Consider the following 22,681-nt stretch of genomic DNA (forward strand, 5'->3'; position numbering starts at 1 on the left):
TTCTTTTTCTTTCTCCCATTCAAGCCTTTCCATTTTTTCTCTCGAGTCAAATCCACTTTGCGTGGTTGAGCACATGGATGATATGCTTTCATTCGTTTCCTAAGTTCCTTAAAAGACCTAACAAAAGGCGACACCCGTAATTCGAAGTTCACTCTAACGTTTCGCACTTCCATGGCCTCGTCGCTTGTAGCCGGTGTAGCCACCTATCCCTACTTGTTGCCGGTGTAGCATATCCATACCTGGATAATAAAGATCAGGATAGCGCTACATGTTCTGTTTGAATGGAGTGCCCTCACAATGCTGTTCTTCTTCTTTGTTTATCCCATTACAGGGTTGTCATCCCTAAATGTGTGGAACTAGCTTTCGATACTCGAACTACCTTGACAAGTACAAGAAGTTCCACAGTAAAGTAGTCTCATCCAATTGTGAAGAATCATTTCTTAGTTCTATTGATGATTGAGTTCTGGCAGCCGGTTTCAGTTGGCCTCTTGAAAATTGAAATTACTAACTTTTATGTCCACTTTGTACGAGTCAAGTGAAAGGATGGATTGTGGTGGAACCTGCTACGGAATATTTAAATTCTAAAAAGATAAGTTGTATGCAGAATGACTGCACTTTTATTAGGTCTTTTAAGGAACTTAAGAAAAGCATGAAAGCATATCATCCATGTGCTCAACCACGCAAACTGGATCTGACCCTCGAAAAAAAATGAAATGGCTTGAAAGGGAGCTGGAGAAAGAGCATATCAACGATAATAACGAAACTGTGATTAAACGGTTATTTCATAAAAAGAATTTATTAAAAGTGAGTCAAAGATCCGGTCAAAATATGGCCAATACTAATAGAAAAGCACCAAATTAGCTTTTCTAACTGACATGCTAGATTATCGTGAGTTAACTAATGTCTATCAACGGCGAGTGACTAATTTGTTACAAATCGATAATATTAATGACTAATTTGTTACGAATCGATAACATTAATGATCATTGTTAGGCTTCTGGGTCTCCAACGTGGTAGTCAACTCAATCCATGTAAGCAGTTAAAACGCCAGCTATGTTTTCCGTCACGCGTGTTAACGGCTATTAACGTCGAGTGACCGGTTTGTAACCAACGATAACGTTAGTGACTTATTTATAACTTTTTAAAATTCAATTGGGGAAATAAAACTTATCCAAACATTAATGAGCAGCTGTATAGTTTACCCTATTATATTTTGCTAAACGATTAAAATGTACGTGACAGCTTATGATCTGTTCATGGCAACTTCTCCATCAAGAAGCTTCGAAGTTCGAAGAGAAAGAAACCTACCTTAAACCCCCCGTTTAAAACCCCATTTAAAAGCCAAACTTTTTATACAAATCGAACTCGCAAGCACCAAAATTGGGCATCAGTCCCTGAGTTTAACAAGCCGTTAAGGTACTTCCTGTTGTCTTCATTTCTTCTTCTTGCTATATTTGTCTTGTTTGGGTGACCCACAAAATATAGAAACTGAAAAACGTTTGAGAAATTTAATTGATGAAAATGTCAAAGACAAAGAAACCCAAGTGTTCGATTCTAACTAGAGAGTAAAAAACTTATTTTTTGACTTTAAGAAATAGGAAGTTATTCAGTTGAATAAATCGACCCCCTTTTTAAAGTAATTCTTTCTTGGATGAGTTAAACTGAATCATTCGATTATAAGAAAAAGCTTAAGAAAAATAGTGTCGATATGCTAAGTTTTATTTTTTTCCTTTTCCTCAAGAGAAGTGTTCGATAAAATGCCTCACTGACAAAAAAGAAAGGCCCGCAAATTCTGATGATGTTTTCATTTTATGGGTGATTTTGGTAGTTTGCTCAGATCGCAGTCATTTATTTTGATAATGGAAAACAAAGATGATGAAGTGAAGAAGGCACAAGTTGTAGAAGCCAGGGCAAGAAATATCAGCCACAATGTGCGTTGTACAGAATGTGGGAGTCAGTCCATTGAAGATTCACAAGCGGATATCGCAATTCTCCTCAGAAAGGTACACTACTTTATTCTCTTACAATTGATTATGTAAACAGCCAATGTATTTACTTCAGCTTTTGCAACCAAATGAAGTCACTGCTTGTTAACAAAACTTCAGTGATGATCTCATTAAATAAAATAAAAATAATTCATTCCGGCAGTTGGCGGAACAGGTTGATCAAGTTTTTGTCCATTTGATGGCATTGTTACCTGAATTGAACTATTAGTTAATGGATTAATGGCTTTCTTTTTGGCCTTATTGTCTTAATCATCTTTTTGTTAGCTTCTAATCTGTGTATAAGCAGTTCGATCACTTCTTGTTCCGTTTGTCAATGAACTTATACATGTTACGGTACTTCTAAAACTCCGAACTCTCTGCATTCCAAGAAATCTGGTGTTGTTTACTCTATAATGATTAAAACTATAGACTCTCTTTTGGATTCCAAAATCAATCATTTGCTAGCTTTCTCTTCTGAAGATATCCTTGTTCTGTTCCTTCAATTCTTAGTGTCCCGTCATATTTGTTCGTCTGTGGTTAACATAAAGAAACTTTCTAAAAGAGAACATTCCAACTAATATTTTGTTGTTGCAGTTAATTCGTGCTGAGATTCGATCTGGAAAAAGTGACAAAGAGATTTATAAAAAGCTTGAAGAGGATTATGGTGAGACGGTACTGTATGCCCCAAAGTTTGATCTGCAGACTGCAGCCTTGTGGCTATCACCGGTTAGTCCAAAATATTAGGACTTCCCATGTGATCTTTACCCGTGTTTCGTGTTTAACCTAAAATAGAAGGATTTCGGGGACAGCTTCTTGTTGCAGGTGCTGCTGCAGGGGCGTGGGCTTACAAAAAGCACAGACAAAAGAGTAATGTGCACATCATGGCTCTGGACCTTGTTAGAGGTGTTCCATTGACCCCCAAGGAAAAGGAAACTATGCTAGACTTGCTCACGCCTCCTCCACAAGGTGTCACTCCTTCCTCCTTGTGGAGCCGGTTGCGAGGTCGGTGATGTTCTTTAATTTTCCGACTCAAGTTTCTTTTGATGGCGAATAATGTACATACTGATGAGTCTCTTGGTTGATTCCGAAAATTACTTTTGCATCTGTTTAAACCACATGTGTTTTACTAATTGAAGTTGGTAAACCTAACTTGTATCAAGTACATCATGTGGATCATATTTAAACTTGTGTTTATTATATTATTTTCATATTTATTAAAGTGATGAAAAAAAATATTACGTGGAGCAATCTTGAGAGGGTGAAGGTTGGGCATCAGAACATGGTAAGCAGGGGAGGATGCATATGACCCCATAGGGGGCCAAATGCATACCCATTGGCTATTATTTTGGATTAGATATTAAATATAGTTCAATATATTAAAGGAAGAAGAAAAAATAAGAAATTTTTTGCATATCTATTGTATTGAAAAAAAAGAGTATTAAAAATTTTGAATCCCCGTTTCTAAATTTCTAGATCCGCTAAGCTTATTACAGGGTCAACAAGGAACGGTTGACAATCACTTCTCTGTTGGGCATTCTGTTTCTGTTTGATACAAAAGAATAATCCTTGGTCTAAGAAGGATACCGAAAACACTATATTCTTTTGTTATTAATGAGGACTAAAATTTGATTTCACACGTATTAAAATCTTAAATATTACAATTACTTTGTAGTACGCAATTGAAATTTGAAAGTGAAATGATAATATTAGTATAATAATTAACGTAAATGAAAAAAAATATAAAAAGTCAATAGAATGGTTGTGGTTTAAATTAAATGTAAGTTGACATGTTATCTAACTGTCCGCAAAGCATTATTTTATAACAATTTTTTAATAAATAATATATGGTATTACTGGATTCCCAAAAAGTTCCGCTGCTTGCCGTTGACTCGCCCACCTCTGCCATTACTCTATTCTTAAAACAAATTTAAATAACTGAAAATCAACTCCCTAATTGTCCATAATTAGTAGAGCTGAATAAAAAAGGGAAATCAGACTACTTTGATGAACCATGTCTGAAACTCAAGCAGACAAGAAGCTGATCAAAGACTGTTAGTCTTCTATTTTTTTTTTCTTATTTGAATCTCTGGATTCGTTGGTTTTGTTCCAAGTGTTGAGATCATATCAGATCAATTCAGGTAAGCTTCATCTGTTAAACAAAATCAATTGCTGCAGATAATGAATTTCGATTTTTCTTCAGTTCGGGGCTGATTATGAAATGTCGAGTTAAATTTACCATAAATTTTCTTCTTTTAAAGAGCTTGTTAAATTTGTTGATCACTTGGTGAATTTGTTTAACATGTGTGAAGTCAAACGTGGATGGAGGGGGGAACGTTGGCGCAGATTTCCCGGGAACGGGTTCAGGATGCTTTGACGAAAGGGACGGCCAGGTTGGAGCTAGAGAATCGAGCTGCTCAAGGATTGATAATTGATCATCTCCAAAAGGGATTCATGCGCTTTACTTTCGTCATACCGCCTTCTGCATCAGTTAGAATTCTGTTCTTTCTTCTTATTCAAACCTTAAACATTATTTATGTATACCGTGTGTGATCATCTTTTGATAAATTAAATAATGATAATAGGATGCAAATGGTAACTGGCAAGTGGGTGCAATGGCAACGATCATCGACCTTATTGCATCAATGGTCATATTCACTGAAACTGGAACAGCTCGAGGCCAAGTCACTATGGATTACAACATTTCATGTTATTCAGCAGCTAAAACTCAGGTATTTTTATATGTATCTATTAAAAAAACCTATTATTTCCATTTACATAAATGATACATGAACCTTTTCAATTATTCACCATCGTATATGTAAAAATTGCAGGAAGAAGTAGAGATAGATGCAAAAGTTATAGGGAACAAGGGAAAGCTTACCTCAGTGGCAGTGGAGGTCAGAAGGAAATACGACGGAGAGTTAATTGCTGCTGCCAAGCAGTGGACTGCTTTTAACCAATTTAAGGCATCATGGACCGTCCCACGTACCAAACTTTAACATCTATGTTATTTACCTTATTTTCTCCATTTGGGATACATATATAAAAAGGAATAAATTCTAAAATATTTGTATTAACTATCATCTACATTAGATATTTGTATTAACTATCATCTACATTAGATATTTGTATTAATAAATGTTGGATGCAATGGTAAGATAAGTCTAATCGCGAAAGAGAGAGATCAAATTTTAAATTTAGAGACATTTTTTCCCTTAACTTTGCCCTTCAATTTTGTTTTCCGTCGTTCCTGGCTACTCATATACAAGAAAACCAAATGAATTTCTGAACCAAGTGAATTCAACTTACTGACTCAACTTGATCATTCCCCCCCCCCCCCTTTTTTGTAATCTTTCTGGAAAAGAAAACGATTACAATAATTTTATTGAAGATGGATTGAGATACAGGAAAATTCTTTAATTTTCTTGATTCTCCAATCTTTTGTAGTTCCTTCATCTCCAATTCTAATTAGTTTCAAGTTCATTCCTCCTCTGAAATATACCCTTCATCTGCAACCTCTGTGGATGATCCATAGGATCTTATACAAAAGATATAATAGAACACATTGACAAGACTCAACCCTGTAAGAAGCAAATAGTAATAGTCGAAATGAACCTCGTTGAGGTTATCAACGACCCAATTAGTTTTCTTGTTTCTTCAAGTAGTCTCGTTCACAATAGAGCTCAACAAATTTGCACTGCCATTGACAGGAAGAACAAGGAGTTCCCGATGCTTGACATGGTTTACGGGAACTCCCGATGATAAAACTCAAATTGCCCCAGTGTAATCAACGCCAAGGCTTTACTCATCACGGTAAACCGTGGGAGAAGCCACAACATTGACATATTCACCGGTGCATTAGGCATCTTCGCATGCCCCACGATGATTACTTTGCTTAATCAGATTTCTCAACAATTGCTGTGAGTCCCATGGCTATTACAGAGAGGAATAAATCGAGTCCCATCCTAGTGTTGACACTGATACATAGTTGTTTTCCCTTGATCTTTTATGCTATCGGGATTATCACACGCTCGTAACTCGTAAACAACAGCCCAAAGCACGGAATGTTGAAAGTCAAATATGGTGACAGCTTAAATTGACAAATTAAGCTAAGATTTTGGTGGTGGCTTTCGGTGCATTAATGCACCGAAATTATACAGCTTGAAAATATTTTTTTTGTAATGGTATAATCAATTTTAGTCATTATAATTTAGGGTATTTATAAATTAGTCCTTAAGCTTCAACTATAAATATTCTAGTTCATTTAGCTTTAAAACTATCCCAAATCATTCTAGCTTTCTCCCAATACTAGAAAATTTAGAGAGTTTCTTGAGAGTTGTTTTCTCCTTTTTATCAAGAGAGAATTATCATTGTTTTCTCCTTGGTAGATCGAGAGAAGTTGTAATTCCTATTTTCTCATAGTGAAATTCTTCTACCGTTGCCCGTGGTTTTTACCCTATATTATTTAGGGGTTTTCTACGTAAATTTTGTGTCTCTTTTATCTTCATTTTTTATTTTCTCAAATTATCAGTTGCGTTTTTACTCTATCCGATAGTCGTCTTCCGCAACAATTGGTATACGAGCCAGATTTGAGTGTGTAATATTTGCTTATTGTCTTTGTGGTTGCCACCAAAAGGTGAATCCTCCAACATAAGAAAGTAAGAAGGTATTACCCATTCTTTGAAGGTTCCAGAGAACTATTCACGATAGTGAAATAGTGGGAGCTATACGTAATAGAAGCTATGGCAACGAAATTTGATATTGAAAAATTCAATGGGAGAAATTTCTCATTGTGAAAATTGAAGATGAAGGCCATCCTGAGGAAAGACGGTTGTCTAGCAGCTATCAGTGAAAGGCCGGTGGATTTCATAGATGACAGCAAATGGATCGAAATGGATGGGAATGCTATGACAAACTTTCATCTAGCATTAGCAGATGAAGTATTATCAAACATCGAGGAGAAGAAAACCACTAAGGAGATATGGGATCATCTCACCAAATTGTACGAGGCCACATTGTTACGCAATAAAATTTTCCTTAAGAGGAAATTGTACACTCTCTGTATGCCAAAATCTACTTCAGTGACGGAGCATTTAAATACACTGAACACTTTATTTTCTCAGCTTACATTTTTAAGCTGTAAAATAGGAGAACAAGAACGTGTTGAACTTCTACTTCAATGTCTACCGAATTCGTATGATCAACTCGTCATCAACTTGACAAATAGTAATGTCACCAGTCTAGTCTTTGATGATGTTGCAACTGCTATTCTATAAGAAGAAAATCGGCGCAAGAACAAGGAAGACAGACAAGTAAATCTGCAACAAGCAGAAGAGTTGACAACGATGAGAGGGAGATCAACAGAACATGGCCAAAGTAGCAGTCACAAATATGGTAGATCGAAGTCAAGAAGAATTTTTTTTTAAAGTGCTATAACTGTGGAAAGAAGGGTCACTTGAAGAAGGACTGTTGGAGTCTAAATAAAAACTCCAATCCACAAGGCAATACCGCAAACACTTCAGATGATGGAGATGCTCTATGTTGTGAATAGTCAACCACCGTGGAAGGCAGAAAAAGATTTGCAGATATATGGCTCATTGATTCGGGAGCAACATATCACATGACCTCAAGAAGAGAATGATTCCATCATTATGAACCTGTCTCAGGAGGATCTCTGTATAGTTGCAATGATAATGCCTTAGAGATCGTTGGTATGAGAACCATCAAATTGAAGATGTATGATGGAACAATCAAAGTTGTTCGAGATGTGCGGCACGTGAAAGGCCTGAAGAAAAATTTATTATCCTACGGATTGTTGGATAATAACGCAAGCAAGATTGAAACACGAAAAAGAATCATGAAGGTGTTCCGTAGAGCGCTTGTGGTGATGAAAGGCGAAAATATAGCAGCAAACTTGTACATGCTGAAGGGAGAGACTTTGCTAGAAGCAAAAGCAACTGTTGCCTCATGTAGTTCAGATTCTGCAATGATATGGCATCAAAAACTTGGACACATGTCAGAACAAGGAATGAAAGTCCTTGTGGAGCAAAAGTTACTTCCAGTCTTAACAAATGTATCACTTACTTTGTGTGAGCATTGCATAACAAGTAAGCAGCACCGGTTGAAATTCAACACATCAAATTCTAGAGGCAAAGGTTTTCTAGAATTGGTTCACTCTGACGTATGGCAAGCACCAGTTACATCCCTAGGCAAAGAAAAATATTTTGTCTCATTTATTGATGACTACTCTGGAAGATGTTGGGTGTACCCTATTAAGAAGAAGTCAAACTTGTTTTCAACTTTCAAAAACTTCAAAGCGCGGGTGGAACTTGATTCTGGAAATAAGATCAAGTGTTTCAGAACAGATAATGGAGGAGAATACACAAGAAAATAATTTGATGACTTTTGCAGGAAAGAATGCATCAAAAGATAATTCACAGTGGTGAACACTCCTCAACAAAATGGAGTGACAGAGCGGATGAATAGAACCTTGTTAGAAAGAAAAGAGCAATGTTAAGGAATGCAGGCCTAGAAAAATCATTATGGGCAGAAGCAGTCAATACCGCCTGTTATTTGGTGAATCGAGCTCCATCAACTGCAATAGAGCTGAAGATACCAATGGAGATGTGGACTGATAAACCAGCTGATTATTCAAACCTCCATGTATTTGGAAGTATTGTGTGCGTGATGTACAACTCCCAAGAAATTTCAAAGCTAGATCCAAAATCCAGGAAATGCAAATTCTTGGAGTAAAGGGGTATCTCTTGTGGGATCCCACTGCCCTTAAAGTGATCATAAGCAGGGATGTTATCTTTATAGAAGATAAACTACAAAGAAAAGAAGACGATGATAGCGCTGAAAAGTTAAAGACTACACATATACATGTGGAAAAGGAGGTTGAACAAGGATATTCTTCTGAAGCAGAACCATCACATGATGAACAAGAACCAGAGATTTCTGAAGCTCCAACAACTCGTCAATCAGATCGTGTGAGAAGACGTCCCAATTGGCACTCAGATTATGTTATAGAAGGAAATATTGCATACTGCCTTTTAACAGAGGATGATGAGCCATCAACATACGATGAGGCAATAAACAACTCAGATGCTTCATTATGGATGATGGAGATGCAAAAAGAAATTGAAGCCCTTCATAAAAATAATACATGAGACCTTGTGTCACTACCACAAGGAAGGAAGCCAATTGGTAACAAATGGGTCTTCAAAATCAAGAGAAATGGTGATGATCAAGTGGAGAGGTATCGTACAGGACTAGTGGTCAAAGGATATGCTCAAAAAGAAGGTATTGATTTCAATGAAATCTTTTCTCCTGTGGTTCGACTAATAACAGTTCGAGTAATTTTGGGAATGTGTGCTAAACTGAACTTACATATAGAGTAGCTAGATGTTAAAACAACTTTTCTTCATGGAAATCTTGAAGAAGAGATTTAAATGCTCTAGCCTGAAGGTTTTGAAGAAGACGAAAAGAAGAACTTGGTTTATAGGTTGAACAAATCTCTGTACGGTCTAAAGCAGGCGTCGAGGTGTTGGTATAAGAGATTTGATTCCTTCATTATATGCCTTAGATACAACAGACTTAATGCAAACCCTTGTGCTTATTTCAAGAGATCTGGTGATAACGATTTTGTTATATTGTTGTTGTATGTGGATGACATATTGGTTGCAGGACCCAACAAAGATCATATTGAATAATTGAAGACACAACTGGCTAAGGAATTTGAAATGAAGGACTTGGTATCAGCAAACAAGATTCTATGGATGCAAATTCACCGAGACATAAGTAATAGGAAGATTTGACTTTCACAAAAGAATTACTTGAAGAAGATCTTGTCACGATTCAGCATGCAAGATTGTAAGCCAATATCTACCCATCTTCCTATTAACTTCAAATTATCCTCCAGTATGAGTCCTAGCAGTGAAGAATAGATGATGGAGATGTCTCGAGTGTCGTATGCATCGGCAGTGTGAAGTTTAATGTTCGCTATGATATGCACAAGACCAAACATTGCACAAGTAGTGAGAGTGGTTAGTCGGTACATGGTGAATCCAGGCAAAGAGCATTGGAATACGGTAAAGAGGATCCTGAGATACATCAAAGGGACCTCAAATGTTGCATTATGTTACGGAGGATCAAACTTACTTATCAATGGGTATGTTGATTCTGACTATGCAGGAGATTTGGATAAAAACAAATCTATTACAGGATATGTGTTCAAAATTGTTGGTGGAGTTGTAAGTTGGGTTTCAAAATTGCAGTCAGTTGTGGTTACATCCACAGCAGAGGCAGAATATGTAGCAGCTACACAAGCCAATAAAGAAGCAATTTGGTTGAAGATGCTATTGGAGGAGCTTGGGCACAATCAAAGGAGCTTGGGAACAATCAAGAGAATGTCTCTCTGTTTTGTGACAGTCAAAGCACCTTGCATCTAGCAAGGAATCCAGCATTTCATTCAAAGACAAAACATATACGAGTTCAGTACCATTTCATTCATGAAAAGGTGGAAGAATGGACGGTATATATGCAGAAAATTCATACCAAAGACAACATAACAGATTTCATGACGAAGTCAATCAATGCTGATAAATTTACCTGGTGTCGATCCTCTTGTGGCCTGTCAGAGATGTAAGCAACATGAAGGTACAAGGTAGAAAGAATGGTGTGAAGATATGATTATTCCAATCAAATCTTCAAGTAGGAGACTATTGAAAGTTAAATATGGTGGCAGCTTAAATTGACAAACTGAGATTTTGGTGGTGGCTTTCGGTGCATTAATGCACCGAAATTATACAGCTTGAAAATATTTTTTTTGTAATGGTATAACCAATTTTAGTCATTGTAATTCCTTAAGCTTCAACTATAAATACCCTAGCTCATTTAGTTTTAAAATTATCCCAAATCATTCTAGCTTTCTCCTAATACTAGAGAATTTAGAAAGTTTCTTGAGAGTTGTTTTCTCCTTTTTATCAAGAGAAAATTATCATTGTTTTCTCCTTGGTAGATCGAGAGAAGTTGTTATTCTTGTTTTCTCCTTGGTAGATCGAGAGAAGTTGTAATTCTTGTTTTCTCTTTAGTTTTTACCCTATATTATTTAGGGGTTTTCCACGTAAATTTTGTCTTTTTTATCTTCATTTTTTATTTTCTCAAATTATCAGTTGCGTTTTTGCTCTATCCGATAGTCGTCTTCCGCAACACGGAAGTGATGCAAACGATGGCGGTTAATGAGGCTGCCGGCATATGGAAGCTACCGAAAAGTGTCATGGTACTAGCTTGGAGCACTGGGAACGAGTTTTGGTTTCCAGCAATTGCGGTTACGATCCCCGTAGACCATATTGGGATCACTTTTAAAAGCGTTTTAAGCTCTTCGACTTTCTGGACCGTGCAAATTCTCCACTGGTTTAAGGGCAATCCATCGGGGACTATCTCCTCTTCAGCGTTTACAATAATGCAAGCTTTGTTCAGAAACTTTAATCTGTCACTTGGAATGGTAATCTCGACTCTTTTTCATGATGGTAACCCGAATTTAGAGTCGAAAATGGAAGGTTTCTTTTCTTATATGAAACCCAAAGAACTAGTGCGAAACCCGTAAAGAGGCTGGTGCTGGTTTTCTGCCTAATGTAGAAGGGTGAAGCAAAATGTAAAACGCCAGAGTGGACAACAACATTAGGAATGCACAAGTACCATATCCGATATTCCATCCATAGACTAGTATAATATAAACAACAACAGTCAAACCAAAGGAGCCACCGAGGGATGCTGCAGCTGAAATAGCTCTCCAGGATCTTTTCATTCTTGTTGGTCAATTGATTGGCACCGAATGGCGTGGAACAAGGCCTAATGCTGCCAGCTCCGATGGACTTGAAAAACAAGGCAGAGATCAGGGTAGCCATGTGACCTTCTGCGGCGGATTTGCAGCTGTGAGTAAAGGGTTACATGGAGGAGGGCTTGCCTGTGGTATAACGGTTGTTAACCATAAAATTGAAACTCCCTAAAACATTTAAGTGTAAGGCCAGTTAAGCATAACGTTACAATTAACAACTATTGTAGAAAACAGAAGAAAGAGGTAATTAATTACCAGGAAACTGGCAATCGAACCCAAGCCAATGGTAGCGAAACGACCCTTACAAGAATCAGCGAAGAAAGCACACAAAATATGTGCAAAATTGCTGAAAGCTTGCCAAAGGTTGATTAGATTTTGGCCCCCGGCAAGGCTCATATGATAGAAAGCGTCATTGTTGGCACCAGGCACAGCTAAGCACTTTCTCAAGCGCCTCATTTGCCGTGGTTGGTGTCGTAACCGGTTTTCGTCCGGACACGAAATATTTATTTGGCGGGAAAATTGATGTGAATAAATGGTTTTGAAAATAATTTGGGAGTCGCCATCGGCCTTTTGGGTCAGGTAGATCGAATACCTAAAAAATATCTTTTAAAAGAGTTTTTAAGAAAACATCAATTAAAAGATAAATTGATCTGCGTTTAACCAAAAATTCATTCTTTATAATAATAAAAAGGGATTTGTGGTCGGTTACGTTTAGGGAAGGATTAGCACCCCTACAACGCCCAAAATTGGTACTTTTTAATTATAAATTGTCTCTATTATTAAAAATTTAAAAATTCAAAATATATTTAATTTATAATCCTATTATTTCAAAATTATAATTATATAAAAAAAATATTTATTTATTTAAAAATATCAGAAAATGACTTCTAGGTACCTTAAGACAGCTCTTTTCTTCGATTATAATAATTAAATTTTTTTATAATATTTAATTTTAAAATACCAGAATAGGACATCCAGTTGTATTAAGACTGTCATTTTTTTTGATATTGAAAAATAAATAAATAAATATTAAAATAATTTATATATAAAAAATAGATAAAATATTATTTAATATATATATATTTATATGACTATGTAATAAAAAATATTTAAATATATTAACAAGTAAAATTAAAACAATAAAAATACAATTATATATTTAAAAGCAGTAAAATAAATGAAAATATTTAAAATTAGTGACTAAATTATAATAAAATTAAAATTAAATACTTAATCCTAATTAATTATTTAAAATTATAGGGATTAATCATGCTATTTTCCTTATTTATTAATTTAGTGACTAAAATAAAATTATATAAAATTCGAATATCAGATTAAAATAAATTAAAAATATATACTCTGGATTAAAATAATATTTATTAAAATTAAGGGACTAAATATGTTATTTATCCTAAATATTTATAAATACGGTTAAGGGCTAAAATATAAAAAAATTAAATTTAGAGACCAAATTAAAAGGATTATAAATTTGATTTAGTGACTAAAATGTAAAGATTACAAGTTAGGATGGTTGCGGACGGGATTTAACAATTAAAAATTACACAAATAGCCCTCCCTGAAACGACGTCGTTCGGGAAGGGCTATTTAAGCCCGAAACCGGCTGGCCCTTCGGGCCAACTCTCTCATTTCTCCCTTTATCATTCTCTCTCTAACTGAGAGAGAATGAAAACGTTATCCCTTCTCTCTAGCTTCCCTCATCGGAGGGAATGTCGGCCACCGGGCGGCAGCCGTCTGCCGCCGTAGTTCTCACCGCCGGCCACCGCATCCGGTGGCCGAAAAAATTTATTTTTACACCACAATGTAGATCGGATCGTCCTAATGACGGTTCCGGTGCTCTTTTCTCCTAAATAGCTCTCGATTGGAGCAAATCTAAGAAAGTACCTTCGATTTTCGAAGGTTTTGGTGACGTTTGAAGAGGTCCGGCGGTCGTGGCTTCCTCGGTAAGCTTCTCTCCTTTCTTTTTTTTTTTTGGTTGTTGTGTTGTTGCTGGTTGTCGTGTTTTTTCTTTCGCATGTTGTCAATGGCTTTATAGCCATCACCGATGTGGCCATCAGACCGGGTAAAAGAGTGGAGTCTGGTGAGTCACCGGACTTCCAATGGTGACTCACCGTTGGGGCGACATGTGTGCGGCTGGAGTGGCGCTTCTGGAAGCTTCCGATGAGACGTGGCAGCGGTGGAGATGGTGGGAGTAGCTGCGGCGGCCGCGTGGCCCTAGGGTATCATCACCCTAGGGTTTGTGCTGGATGAGTGTGGGCCGTTGGATTTCTCAGATCCAACGACTGTGATGATGAGGCGGCTAGGGTTAGAGATCAAACCCTAATCTGGGTTTAGGGTTTCCGGATGGGTTTGGGCCAATTGGGTCCTTTGTAAATGGGTCAGTCCAATCTGATTTGGGCCTGTAATAATATTTATTAATAAAAAATAATAATAATAATAATAATAATAATAATAATATAAATAATATTTAAATGAAAAAAATGAATATCTTCAGTTGGAACATTCGTAAATCAAATATTTTAAAGTGAATAGCACCCAAGTCCTTGAATTTTACGCAAATGATAAAGTAATCAAAAGTTATGATACAAAAAGAAATAATATGCGTATGCATTTGAATATATGAATGTAGCAATAATGAAAGGCATGGTGATGAAGGCCCCTTTTTGTCTTTTAGTCGAACTTCAAGGTATCCAAGTTCCTCAATAGTCTTCTCTGAGACCATTATTCTCTAACAATTGCAAATGTTATAATTTAATTCGGATTTTTGAGTTGTTTAGTGTTGAAGGGGAACGATATTTAAACTGTGTTTGAAAATCTGAATTTCTTATTCGTTTAATTCTGGTTGAACTGAACTTTGTTATTTATGAATCATGAGAACAAATCTTACTGTACATTTCTCGTTTTAATTTATTTAAAACTTACATATATTCTACAACCTATGCAGTTGGAAACTTAAAAATAAATTAACTAACACCAATGAATTACACAAACTATTCAAAACCACAAGTCTTAGACATAGAGATAATGGAATAAAATATTTATTTTAGAATTCAGATTCGTGAGTGACAATGAAAAACTTGGATTACAACTGCTGAAACAGAAATTTACTACTAACGTTTCAATTCAAAGTAAATTTTTATTTTCTATATTTCGTTTTAGTTTTCAACTTTTTTCCCCTCTTTTTTATTTAAAAGTAGTAGAGTGTGAAATTGATGTTAAAATTTCTATGTCGTTATATAAGTAGCGGTTGATCCTTTTAGACGTCCTATACATGAATAATAAGGTGCATTATAATTTCTATCCTAACAAAAACATTAAATTCATGTTATTGAACTAAAAGGGCAACATAGTGTTAAGTAGCAGAAGCAGTTATTTCTTTAAGAAGGCACACTGGAAAAAGCAACAAAGTACAAGATGTCTTTCTTTAACAACAAAAAAAAAAAGACAGGAGGAATGGATGAACGATGTCAAAGAGCCTTAAGCAAATCTTGAGCGGTGGAATCTTTTAACTGCCCACCAGTTTCCACTTTAGCAACTTTCACTTTAAGATCATCAAGCAGCAGAGCAAACCTTTCTGATCGAGTCCCGAAACCTTGGTCCGACCCATCCAGCTCAAGCCCAAGAGACCTGATGTAAGCTGCTGAGCCATCAGAGAAGAACTTTAAATGCTTGTTTTCTGGGTATGACTTCGCCCATGCCTTCATCACATACGGGTCATTAACTGCAACACCACCCCCGCAGTTTCATTTTCCAGTTATCTTCTACTTTTATTTTAAATGAATTGAACAAGTGGAAGTTAGAAAAGTTTATTATTACCACTGAGTACCAAGATTTCACTTTTGCCTTTTGACTTCAATTCCTCTGCCTTTTCAATGAAACCCGGAACATGCTTCAAGCTGCATGGAGTTGAGAAAACAAAGACAATATATGGGAGTTAAGGACCCAACTGCAAAATCTTCTATAATAAATTCTATACGTGGTTTACCTGCAACCGGGAGTGAAAGCACCGGGAACTCCAACGAGAATGACTTGTTTACCGGCAGCAAGGGAGTGTAGGGACACGTTTACAATCTGGTGAGCCTCATCAGCATACGAGAGAGTGCCATCGGGAATCGTGTCACCGACCGAGATACGTCGCATTTTCTGTTTCTGTGTGATCGATTCGTTGGTGGGGTGAAGGAAGGGACCGTGCTGGGTTTTGCATGTTTACATACTATCAGTATATATATGCGTAGTTGAAGGATGGAAAAAGAATCAAATGGTGGTTGTACCCGTCAGTATATGGACAAATAATTTGCTTGCGTTTGGCTCGCAAGAAAATGTGGGGACGGCTGCTTTGTCCCTTTGTATATTGTCACCCATGCATTTTCTTGTTGTTTTGGTTAGAGAAAGAATATGAATTAATATGCAGAAAATGATCCTTTTATTCTAGTCATCAAATAATCGGAATCATTGTTTTTTCTATTGTTATTCGTGTACCTTGCTTTCTCGAATGATTCGAAGGATCATTAATGACAAATATGTATTTTTGAAATGTTACAAACCGAGAAAAAATTATTTTATGGATAAAACACTGTTTGATGCAATAAACAGAATGCTTTTACAGACTGATGTTTACAAAATATACTATAAATACTTGGGCATCAGGCAGCAGTAAACTGAAGACTCAATCAGCAGACTCGGACCAAACCACTATTTACTGCAATAAAGCTATGTGGTAATAAAAAAAATACAGTGTAAAAGAAGGTAAAGAATGGCGTATGGCAGGGTTCACAGAAGAAATTTCACACATATGATATGCATAAAAGATGTTATATGATTTCAGAAACTATAATTCCTACTTATATGTAGCCAAATTCGAACTGCAACGGTAATTCCAATAACATTCGTCAAACTAACAGCGATAGATCAGTATCATCTTCTGCAGTCTTCAAGTCCTTTAACCTTGGTTTCAATATCAGACAACTCATCTCCCCGGTAAGACCTTAACCTTTGTTGCTCGTCGACCAGACGGTCCATAAGCCCAGGCACAGAGGAAGTAATAGAATAGATTGATGAAACTCAATATGGCAAGAACCCAATAGTAGTTGTCAATGCGACCTTTGTTTATGTTACTCGAGACCCAGCTGTCTTTACCGCCTTTTGAAGTAATGTCATCGACTATGCTCACGACAACACTAGCTAGCAAATTTGCCACGGCCAATCCGAGTCCGAAGAGGGCAGCAGCAATGCTAGACATGCTCTTGGGCAGCTCGGAATAGAAGAACTCTGTCTGCCCTATTGCAGTGAAGGCCTCGGCTAAGCCATTCAAGCAAAACTGTGGCACAAGCCACATGGCAGACATTTTCAAGACTGCTTGAGGATTGTTTTGAAACCCGTCTCGAATAGCTTCCCTTCGTCTTGCATTCTCAACAATGGCTGAAACTACCATGGCAATGCAGGTAAGAAATAACCCAATTCCCATCCTTAGTTTGACACCAATTCTAACTGGTTTACCCTTGATCTTTGATATTGTAGGGAGAACCGCACGATCATAAAGAATAACCCATAAAGCAAGGGAGATGATGTTGAACATTCCATAAGATCCTGCTGGAATCTGAAACTTTTTTGTAAGGTGCCTGTCCATAGAGCTAGCTTGAAGCACAGGGAATGTGTTTTGGCTTAGATTAATCGACATTATGATCCCTGTAGACCATATTGGTAAGACCTTAATAAGTGCTTTTAGCTCTTCCACTTGGTCTACTGTGCAAAGACTCCATGGATTTGAGGCCGAGCCGTCCGGGGCAACATCTTGTTCAGGGTTTCTGATGATGCAAGCTTTGTTTAGAAATCTAAGAACAGAAACAGCAACATAGTACTTAAAACATTTTAATCATAAGATTCAAGCGCAACATTTAAATCATAGAGGCTAATGTGATTATGGTTTGTACCTTAAATTGTCTGTTGGTTCAACAATATTTGAATCCCTCTTGTGATGATAACTTCCAGTTGAGTTTGGGAGTGGAAATGTCAGATTCCGGTTTTTATAAGCGACGATAAAAACTTGTACAAAGCCAGTAAGCAAGCTCTTGCTTGCCACCTGCTTAATATATAAGGGTGAAGCAAGGAAGAACACAACTACAGAGATCAACATTACGATTGCTGGAACTCCAAAGCCTACTCCATATCCAAAGTGATCTTGAATGTAAACAATGCCTGTCAATGCAATTAGAACAGAAATAGCTGCAGAAGCATAATACCAGCCAAAGAAGCGCTCTAAGACCCTTTCATTTTTCGGATTATCCCTTCGGTCCAATTGGTCAGCTCCAAATGCCAAGGAGCATGGTCTAACACCGCCAGCTCCAATGGAAATGAGAATAAATGAGGAAAACAACAATGTCATCTGACCCGCTGTTGGAGACCTGCAGCTTTGGGTCATTATGTCACATGGTGGAGGCTTTGATTGTGGAACCATGGCTGTTAACCATAAAAGTATCATACCCTAAAGAGTTTGAGGTCACGATTATTCTCATGGAAATTCATGATAAAATGGAGCAAACCAGTGGTTGAAGATAATTATATTCTATGATGAAAACATTTAAAATTAGGGAAATTCTTGATAATGTATTAGAAATGTGAATAATATGCATGAATGTATATATTTATTGGAATCATGTACAAGTGTCTAAACCTATTAAATCAAAACAATTGAGATCATACTATATTTAACCAGACGATCAAATGGAAAATTGTAATCAATACGACAGTCTTCATATTGAACTTGTGGATTTGCAAACTAGCAGCTGCTAATTAACGGACCACAACTCCATTAGCAAATTTCTAAATGAAGTTAGAAAGCAAACTAGCACCGTTTCCTTTCTGCCCCGGGAGAGCCCAATCATATGATTCTTAACCCAAATAGGACACCCTCCATCACCGGGATGGGATTGCACCAGGCTGGACCAGTGTTGAAAAACGCTCTACATACAGATTTTCTTCACTGAACTTAATAATAGAGTCGGATAATCAAAAATCAACTTTTGCACGAAACTGGTCCAGTGCTGATAGCATACGCTTCAACTTTCAATTATTGTTGTGCTTTGGTAAAAGTGTAGTCGGAGCTGGTATCAACGTCTATCAAAGGAAACTTTAGCGCCAAGTTGGTCCAATGGCTGATAAGCATGAAATGTCTATCCTCTTGGAAGCATTTTGGTCAGCACCTAAGATCCAAGGCGCAATACAGATCAACTAGAATAGCCTAACTAACTATATTCCCTTGTCCTTAAGTAAAGGCACTCTGGTTTAGACACATGCCGTTTTCGTGCCTACATAAAACTCTCAGTGAAAGCCTCTAAAAATCGTTCTCAACTTTAGCATATCCCTTTATCTTAGTAGTTTTTATTACTACGTGTGTAAACCAGGAATAAAGAAGAAAATAAGGCATCCAAAGGGCAAGGGCCATGTACAACATTTTTTATATAGGCATAAGTGAAGGAAACATTGAGCTTCGATTGTGAAGCTAGCAAGAATCACACTGATCTTTTTACATTGCAATTTCTTAAAACTCGTGCCCTTTTTCACTCCCCATAAAACATAGGTACTTGAACAAATTATATTGTTTGTTCAAGTTTTTGGTCTTGTTTGAAAAGAAAAAGGAAACTTTGGTCCAAGAAAGGAGCATTGTTTTATCAGAGCCAACAACCAGTAAAATCGATCCACCACAACCACCCTAGGTTTTTAGCTCGAGTGCCAGATACTTAGACTAAATATGTATGAACAAGAAACTGAATAAGTAGAGAGAGAAAGAGAGCAGACATCTCCTCGGTCCTCACTCATTTATTTAGCACCGGACTTTATCCCCAATAATGATATACTGATGGCAGAAAGCTCAGAGTCCAAAAAAAGGTCAGATGTTTCCTATATTCACGTGGGCTGCCGGGATAAAAAAACACATTCTTAATAATGATATACCGTTGGGACAGGCGCTAACTTAGCAAATGGAATAAAAAAACACATGATCCCAAGGGACATTCTTAAGCTAAAGCTGGCCATTATTTACTAATTAATTAATATTGTTTTAGTGCTTGTCAACATATTACTAATATTATTGATTGTTTCGTTTAGAAGCTACACTTCCAACTAGATTACACATGGAAACAATGACCATTAAGAAGAATATGGTATGACTATCTATAACTCAGCATAAAAAAAAATCTCGAGAGAAAGAAAGGGTTACCAGGAGACTAGAAATAGAGCCTAAGCCAATGGTTAGGAAACGACCCAGATATGAATCAGCGACGAAAGCACCCAAAATAGGGGTGAAATTGGTAGCAGCTTGCCAGAAAAACAGAATATTGGTGCCTTTTGCAACTCCCATGTGATAATAACTGATCAGGTACAGTATCATGTTGGGAACCAGCCCATAGCTTGCCACCTTCTCAAATGATTCATTGGCTTCATTTCAGAAAGAAAAAAAAGTGAGAATCTCATTATTTTGGTGTTTCAAAATGACCCAGATAAACTCTTCAAGTTCTAACAATGAAGTAGAACTATTCCATTAGGGGGCTCAGCTTTTTGCACAAACCAGCAAAAAATGGTAAAACCCAGAACCAAAATACTGAAAACTCAAGCAAAAAGCTAAAAGGAATCACCAGAAACATGGTAAAGAAGTTCACACAAACACTTGAGCAACACAATGTACCTATTATGAATGGCATTGTAATAAGGCCACCCTTGTGTCTTTCGGGCATTTCTGGACTAGACATTAATCTTTGATCTGAAGACTCTTCCGTTTTGTTATCTTCCATAGCCGAAGTCTGCTAACTTTGCTCCTTACAGAAGAGAGGAAAAGAAGCAAAACTGGAGAAAACAGAAGAAATGAAGTTTCAAGTTTTGAAGTTCTCAAGTTGTGGGCTTTTAAACCGAGAAAAGGAAGAGGTGATTGCGTGTGAACCCTAACCCAAAAATAAAAAATAAATGAATACGATATTATGGTAAATCAATAATTGAGGAATAGACATACCATGGTCCATACGCCTTTTCTTTCTCGTTACATCAATCTTCAGCTTTCTCTTTATTTATTTATTTATTTTTAAAGAAATTCATTTTTTGCTATAAATAAAGTATAAAAATTATGATGACAGGGATATGGTGCAGCATGTTTCACTGTAATAAAGATGGTCCACCAGTTCTTTCGCTCTACTGGCTCCAATCACATGTCAGTGTCACTGTTAGATTTGATAATTCAGCGGAATTTGTTATATGGTTTTTATGCTAATATAAATTATTTATACTGAAAGTTCAATAAACAGTTTATAGTTGATAATCTTAAATATCTTAAATTTTAAGTACAAAAAAATGGTAATATTAAGGGAGATTGATAATAAAAAAATAGAAAAATTTAGATGTGATGAAAATTATGTTTTTCTCGAAAAATTATCTTTTTAATTTAATATTTTCGACCAGGTATCGGTCAGACTATATTTATCGATCTAACACCCTTTGCAGTAAGGCGCGCCCCCTGCACCGCGCTATGCGTTGATTTGGCGCCACGTGTGGTGAGGCGCGTCTTATGCTGACATAGATACACGTGTGTATGGCGCGGGGCAGGGGTCGCGCCTTACGCAACGTAAGATATAGCGCGGGGCAAGGATCGCGCTATTCAATTATCTCAATTATCAAACATGTATTATGCAAGGCGCGGTGCAAGGACCGCGCCTTGCATTATTTTCCCAAACTTCTCGGCTTTAAGGCATCCTCTCTCGATTATAAATAGTCTTCTCCCATAAACTCTCTCACCAACAATCCTTTGAATAAGTAAATAACATCCGACAATGATCTTATATTTGATTTAGAAGTTTGCTCGATCTTTCGTTATAAGGTAATTTTGTTATAATATTTATTTTATAATTATATATGATTATTTAAAAAATATTATACTAATTGTTTTCAATTAATTTATGTATTTATAGAAATAGAAAGTGAGAGCATACGTCGAAATATTTTTGCGGTGCAGGTAATAATATATACTTATATTATTTAAATTATTTACGTTTATATGTAAAAAAATTATTCTGTTATATTTTTGGTCATATATTATTTATTTAATAATGTTTGTTTCAGTTTTTTTTTGCAGATATAATATTATTGCACTTTTAAACTCTAAGAATGACGCGACTTTCAACTATTTTTTATTATGATGGAGAAATTCGAGAAGATGAAACCGGCGTTGTATTCGTATCAAATGAGCGTGTTAAAATATCATTCAAGAGAAACATAACTCTTGAGGAGCTGATAACGAAGATTTCGAGAAAGGTTCATGTTGGAAGTAGTAGAAGAATCTCGTTGTTGCAGTACAGATTTCCAACATCATTGTTGCCATTAATTTATACAGCGTTTGAACTATCGAACAATGATGATGTTGAAATGATGGTTGATTCTCAAAGTAATTATTCAGACGGCGATATTGAGATGTATACAAAGTTTGTTCAAGTGCGTGTTGTTCGGGGTCAGCCATTAAGCTCACACTATGGGCTGACTGAACAAGTTGACAGCCCGACTACAGTAATGTGTAATGATTTTAATGCCATAATGGGAAATCCACATCATGGTGCCGGTACATCAACTTCAATGGGGAGACATTCATCCGCAACTCCTTACGATATATACCAAGGTGGGTCCATGAACAATCTGTATGGCAACATCGCGTCCAGTTCGAGGGGAAGACATTCATCTGTAAATTTCTTTCACCTTAATATGGAGATGTCATCGACGCAATAATCTGTGCAATTTCCATTTGACACGATGACTTCAAGCTCCAGGGGGAGACATTCGACTGCGAGTTTTTTCGATCTCAATCCAG

At 36.6% G+C, this 22,681-nt stretch overlaps 4 protein-coding genes and 1 pseudogene across 4 annotated transcripts; 2 read left to right on the forward strand and 3 right to left on the reverse strand.

Moving 5' to 3' along the window:
• The first annotated feature begins 1,828 nt into the window (after positions 1–1,828).
• On the forward strand, positions 1,829–3,056 carry LOC120131438 (cytochrome c-type biogenesis CcmH-like mitochondrial protein). Its single transcript, XM_039148428.1, has 3 exons — positions 1,829–2,003; positions 2,580–2,711; positions 2,795–3,056. The coding sequence occupies exons 1-3, from the start codon at positions 1,860–1,862 to the stop codon at positions 2,993–2,995; spliced, it is 477 nt and encodes a 158-aa protein (XP_039004359.1). The 5' UTR covers positions 1,829–1,859; the 3' UTR covers positions 2,996–3,056.
• An 878-nt stretch (positions 3,057–3,934) lies between these two features.
• On the forward strand, positions 3,935–5,034 carry LOC120131579. Its single transcript, XM_039148534.1, has 4 exons — positions 3,935–4,123; positions 4,295–4,472; positions 4,568–4,714; positions 4,817–5,034. Exons 2-4 carry the CDS (start codon positions 4,305–4,307, stop codon positions 4,982–4,984), a joined length of 483 nt encoding a protein of 160 aa, XP_039004465.1. The 5' UTR covers positions 3,935–4,123; positions 4,295–4,304; the 3' UTR covers positions 4,985–5,034.
• A 431-nt stretch (positions 5,035–5,465) lies between these two features.
• Positions 5,466–12,279, reverse strand: LOC120131853 (annotated as a pseudogene).
• A 3,007-nt stretch (positions 12,280–15,286) lies between these two features.
• Positions 15,287–15,988, reverse strand: LOC120131497 (peroxiredoxin-2B-like). The gene is made up of 3 exons (XM_039148479.1): positions 15,827–15,988; positions 15,658–15,737; positions 15,287–15,562 (listed from the first exon to the last, which is right to left on the reverse strand). Exons 1-3 carry the CDS (start codon positions 15,979–15,981, stop codon positions 15,309–15,311), a joined length of 489 nt encoding a protein of 162 aa, XP_039004410.1. The 5' UTR covers positions 15,982–15,988; the 3' UTR covers positions 15,287–15,308.
• Positions 15,989–16,610: 622 nt separating this feature from the next.
• LOC120131470 (protein NRT1/ PTR FAMILY 1.2-like) lies at positions 16,611–20,712 on the reverse strand. Its single transcript, XM_039148457.1, has 4 exons — positions 20,522–20,712; positions 20,057–20,274; positions 17,772–18,322; positions 16,611–17,672 (listed from the first exon to the last, which is right to left on the reverse strand). The coding sequence occupies exons 1-4, from the start codon at positions 20,625–20,627 to the stop codon at positions 16,808–16,810; spliced, it is 1,740 nt and encodes a 579-aa protein (XP_039004388.1). The 5' UTR covers positions 20,628–20,712; the 3' UTR covers positions 16,611–16,807.
• Positions 20,713–22,681: the final 1,969 nt, after the last annotated feature.

Source organism: Hibiscus syriacus, unplaced genomic scaffold (assembly GCF_006381635.1).
Source record: "Hibiscus syriacus cultivar Baekdansim isolate YM2019G1 unplaced genomic scaffold, ASM638163v2 tig00110556_pilon, whole genome shotgun sequence".
NCBI classification, from domain to species: Eukaryota; Viridiplantae; Streptophyta; class Magnoliopsida; order Malvales; family Malvaceae; genus Hibiscus; species Hibiscus syriacus.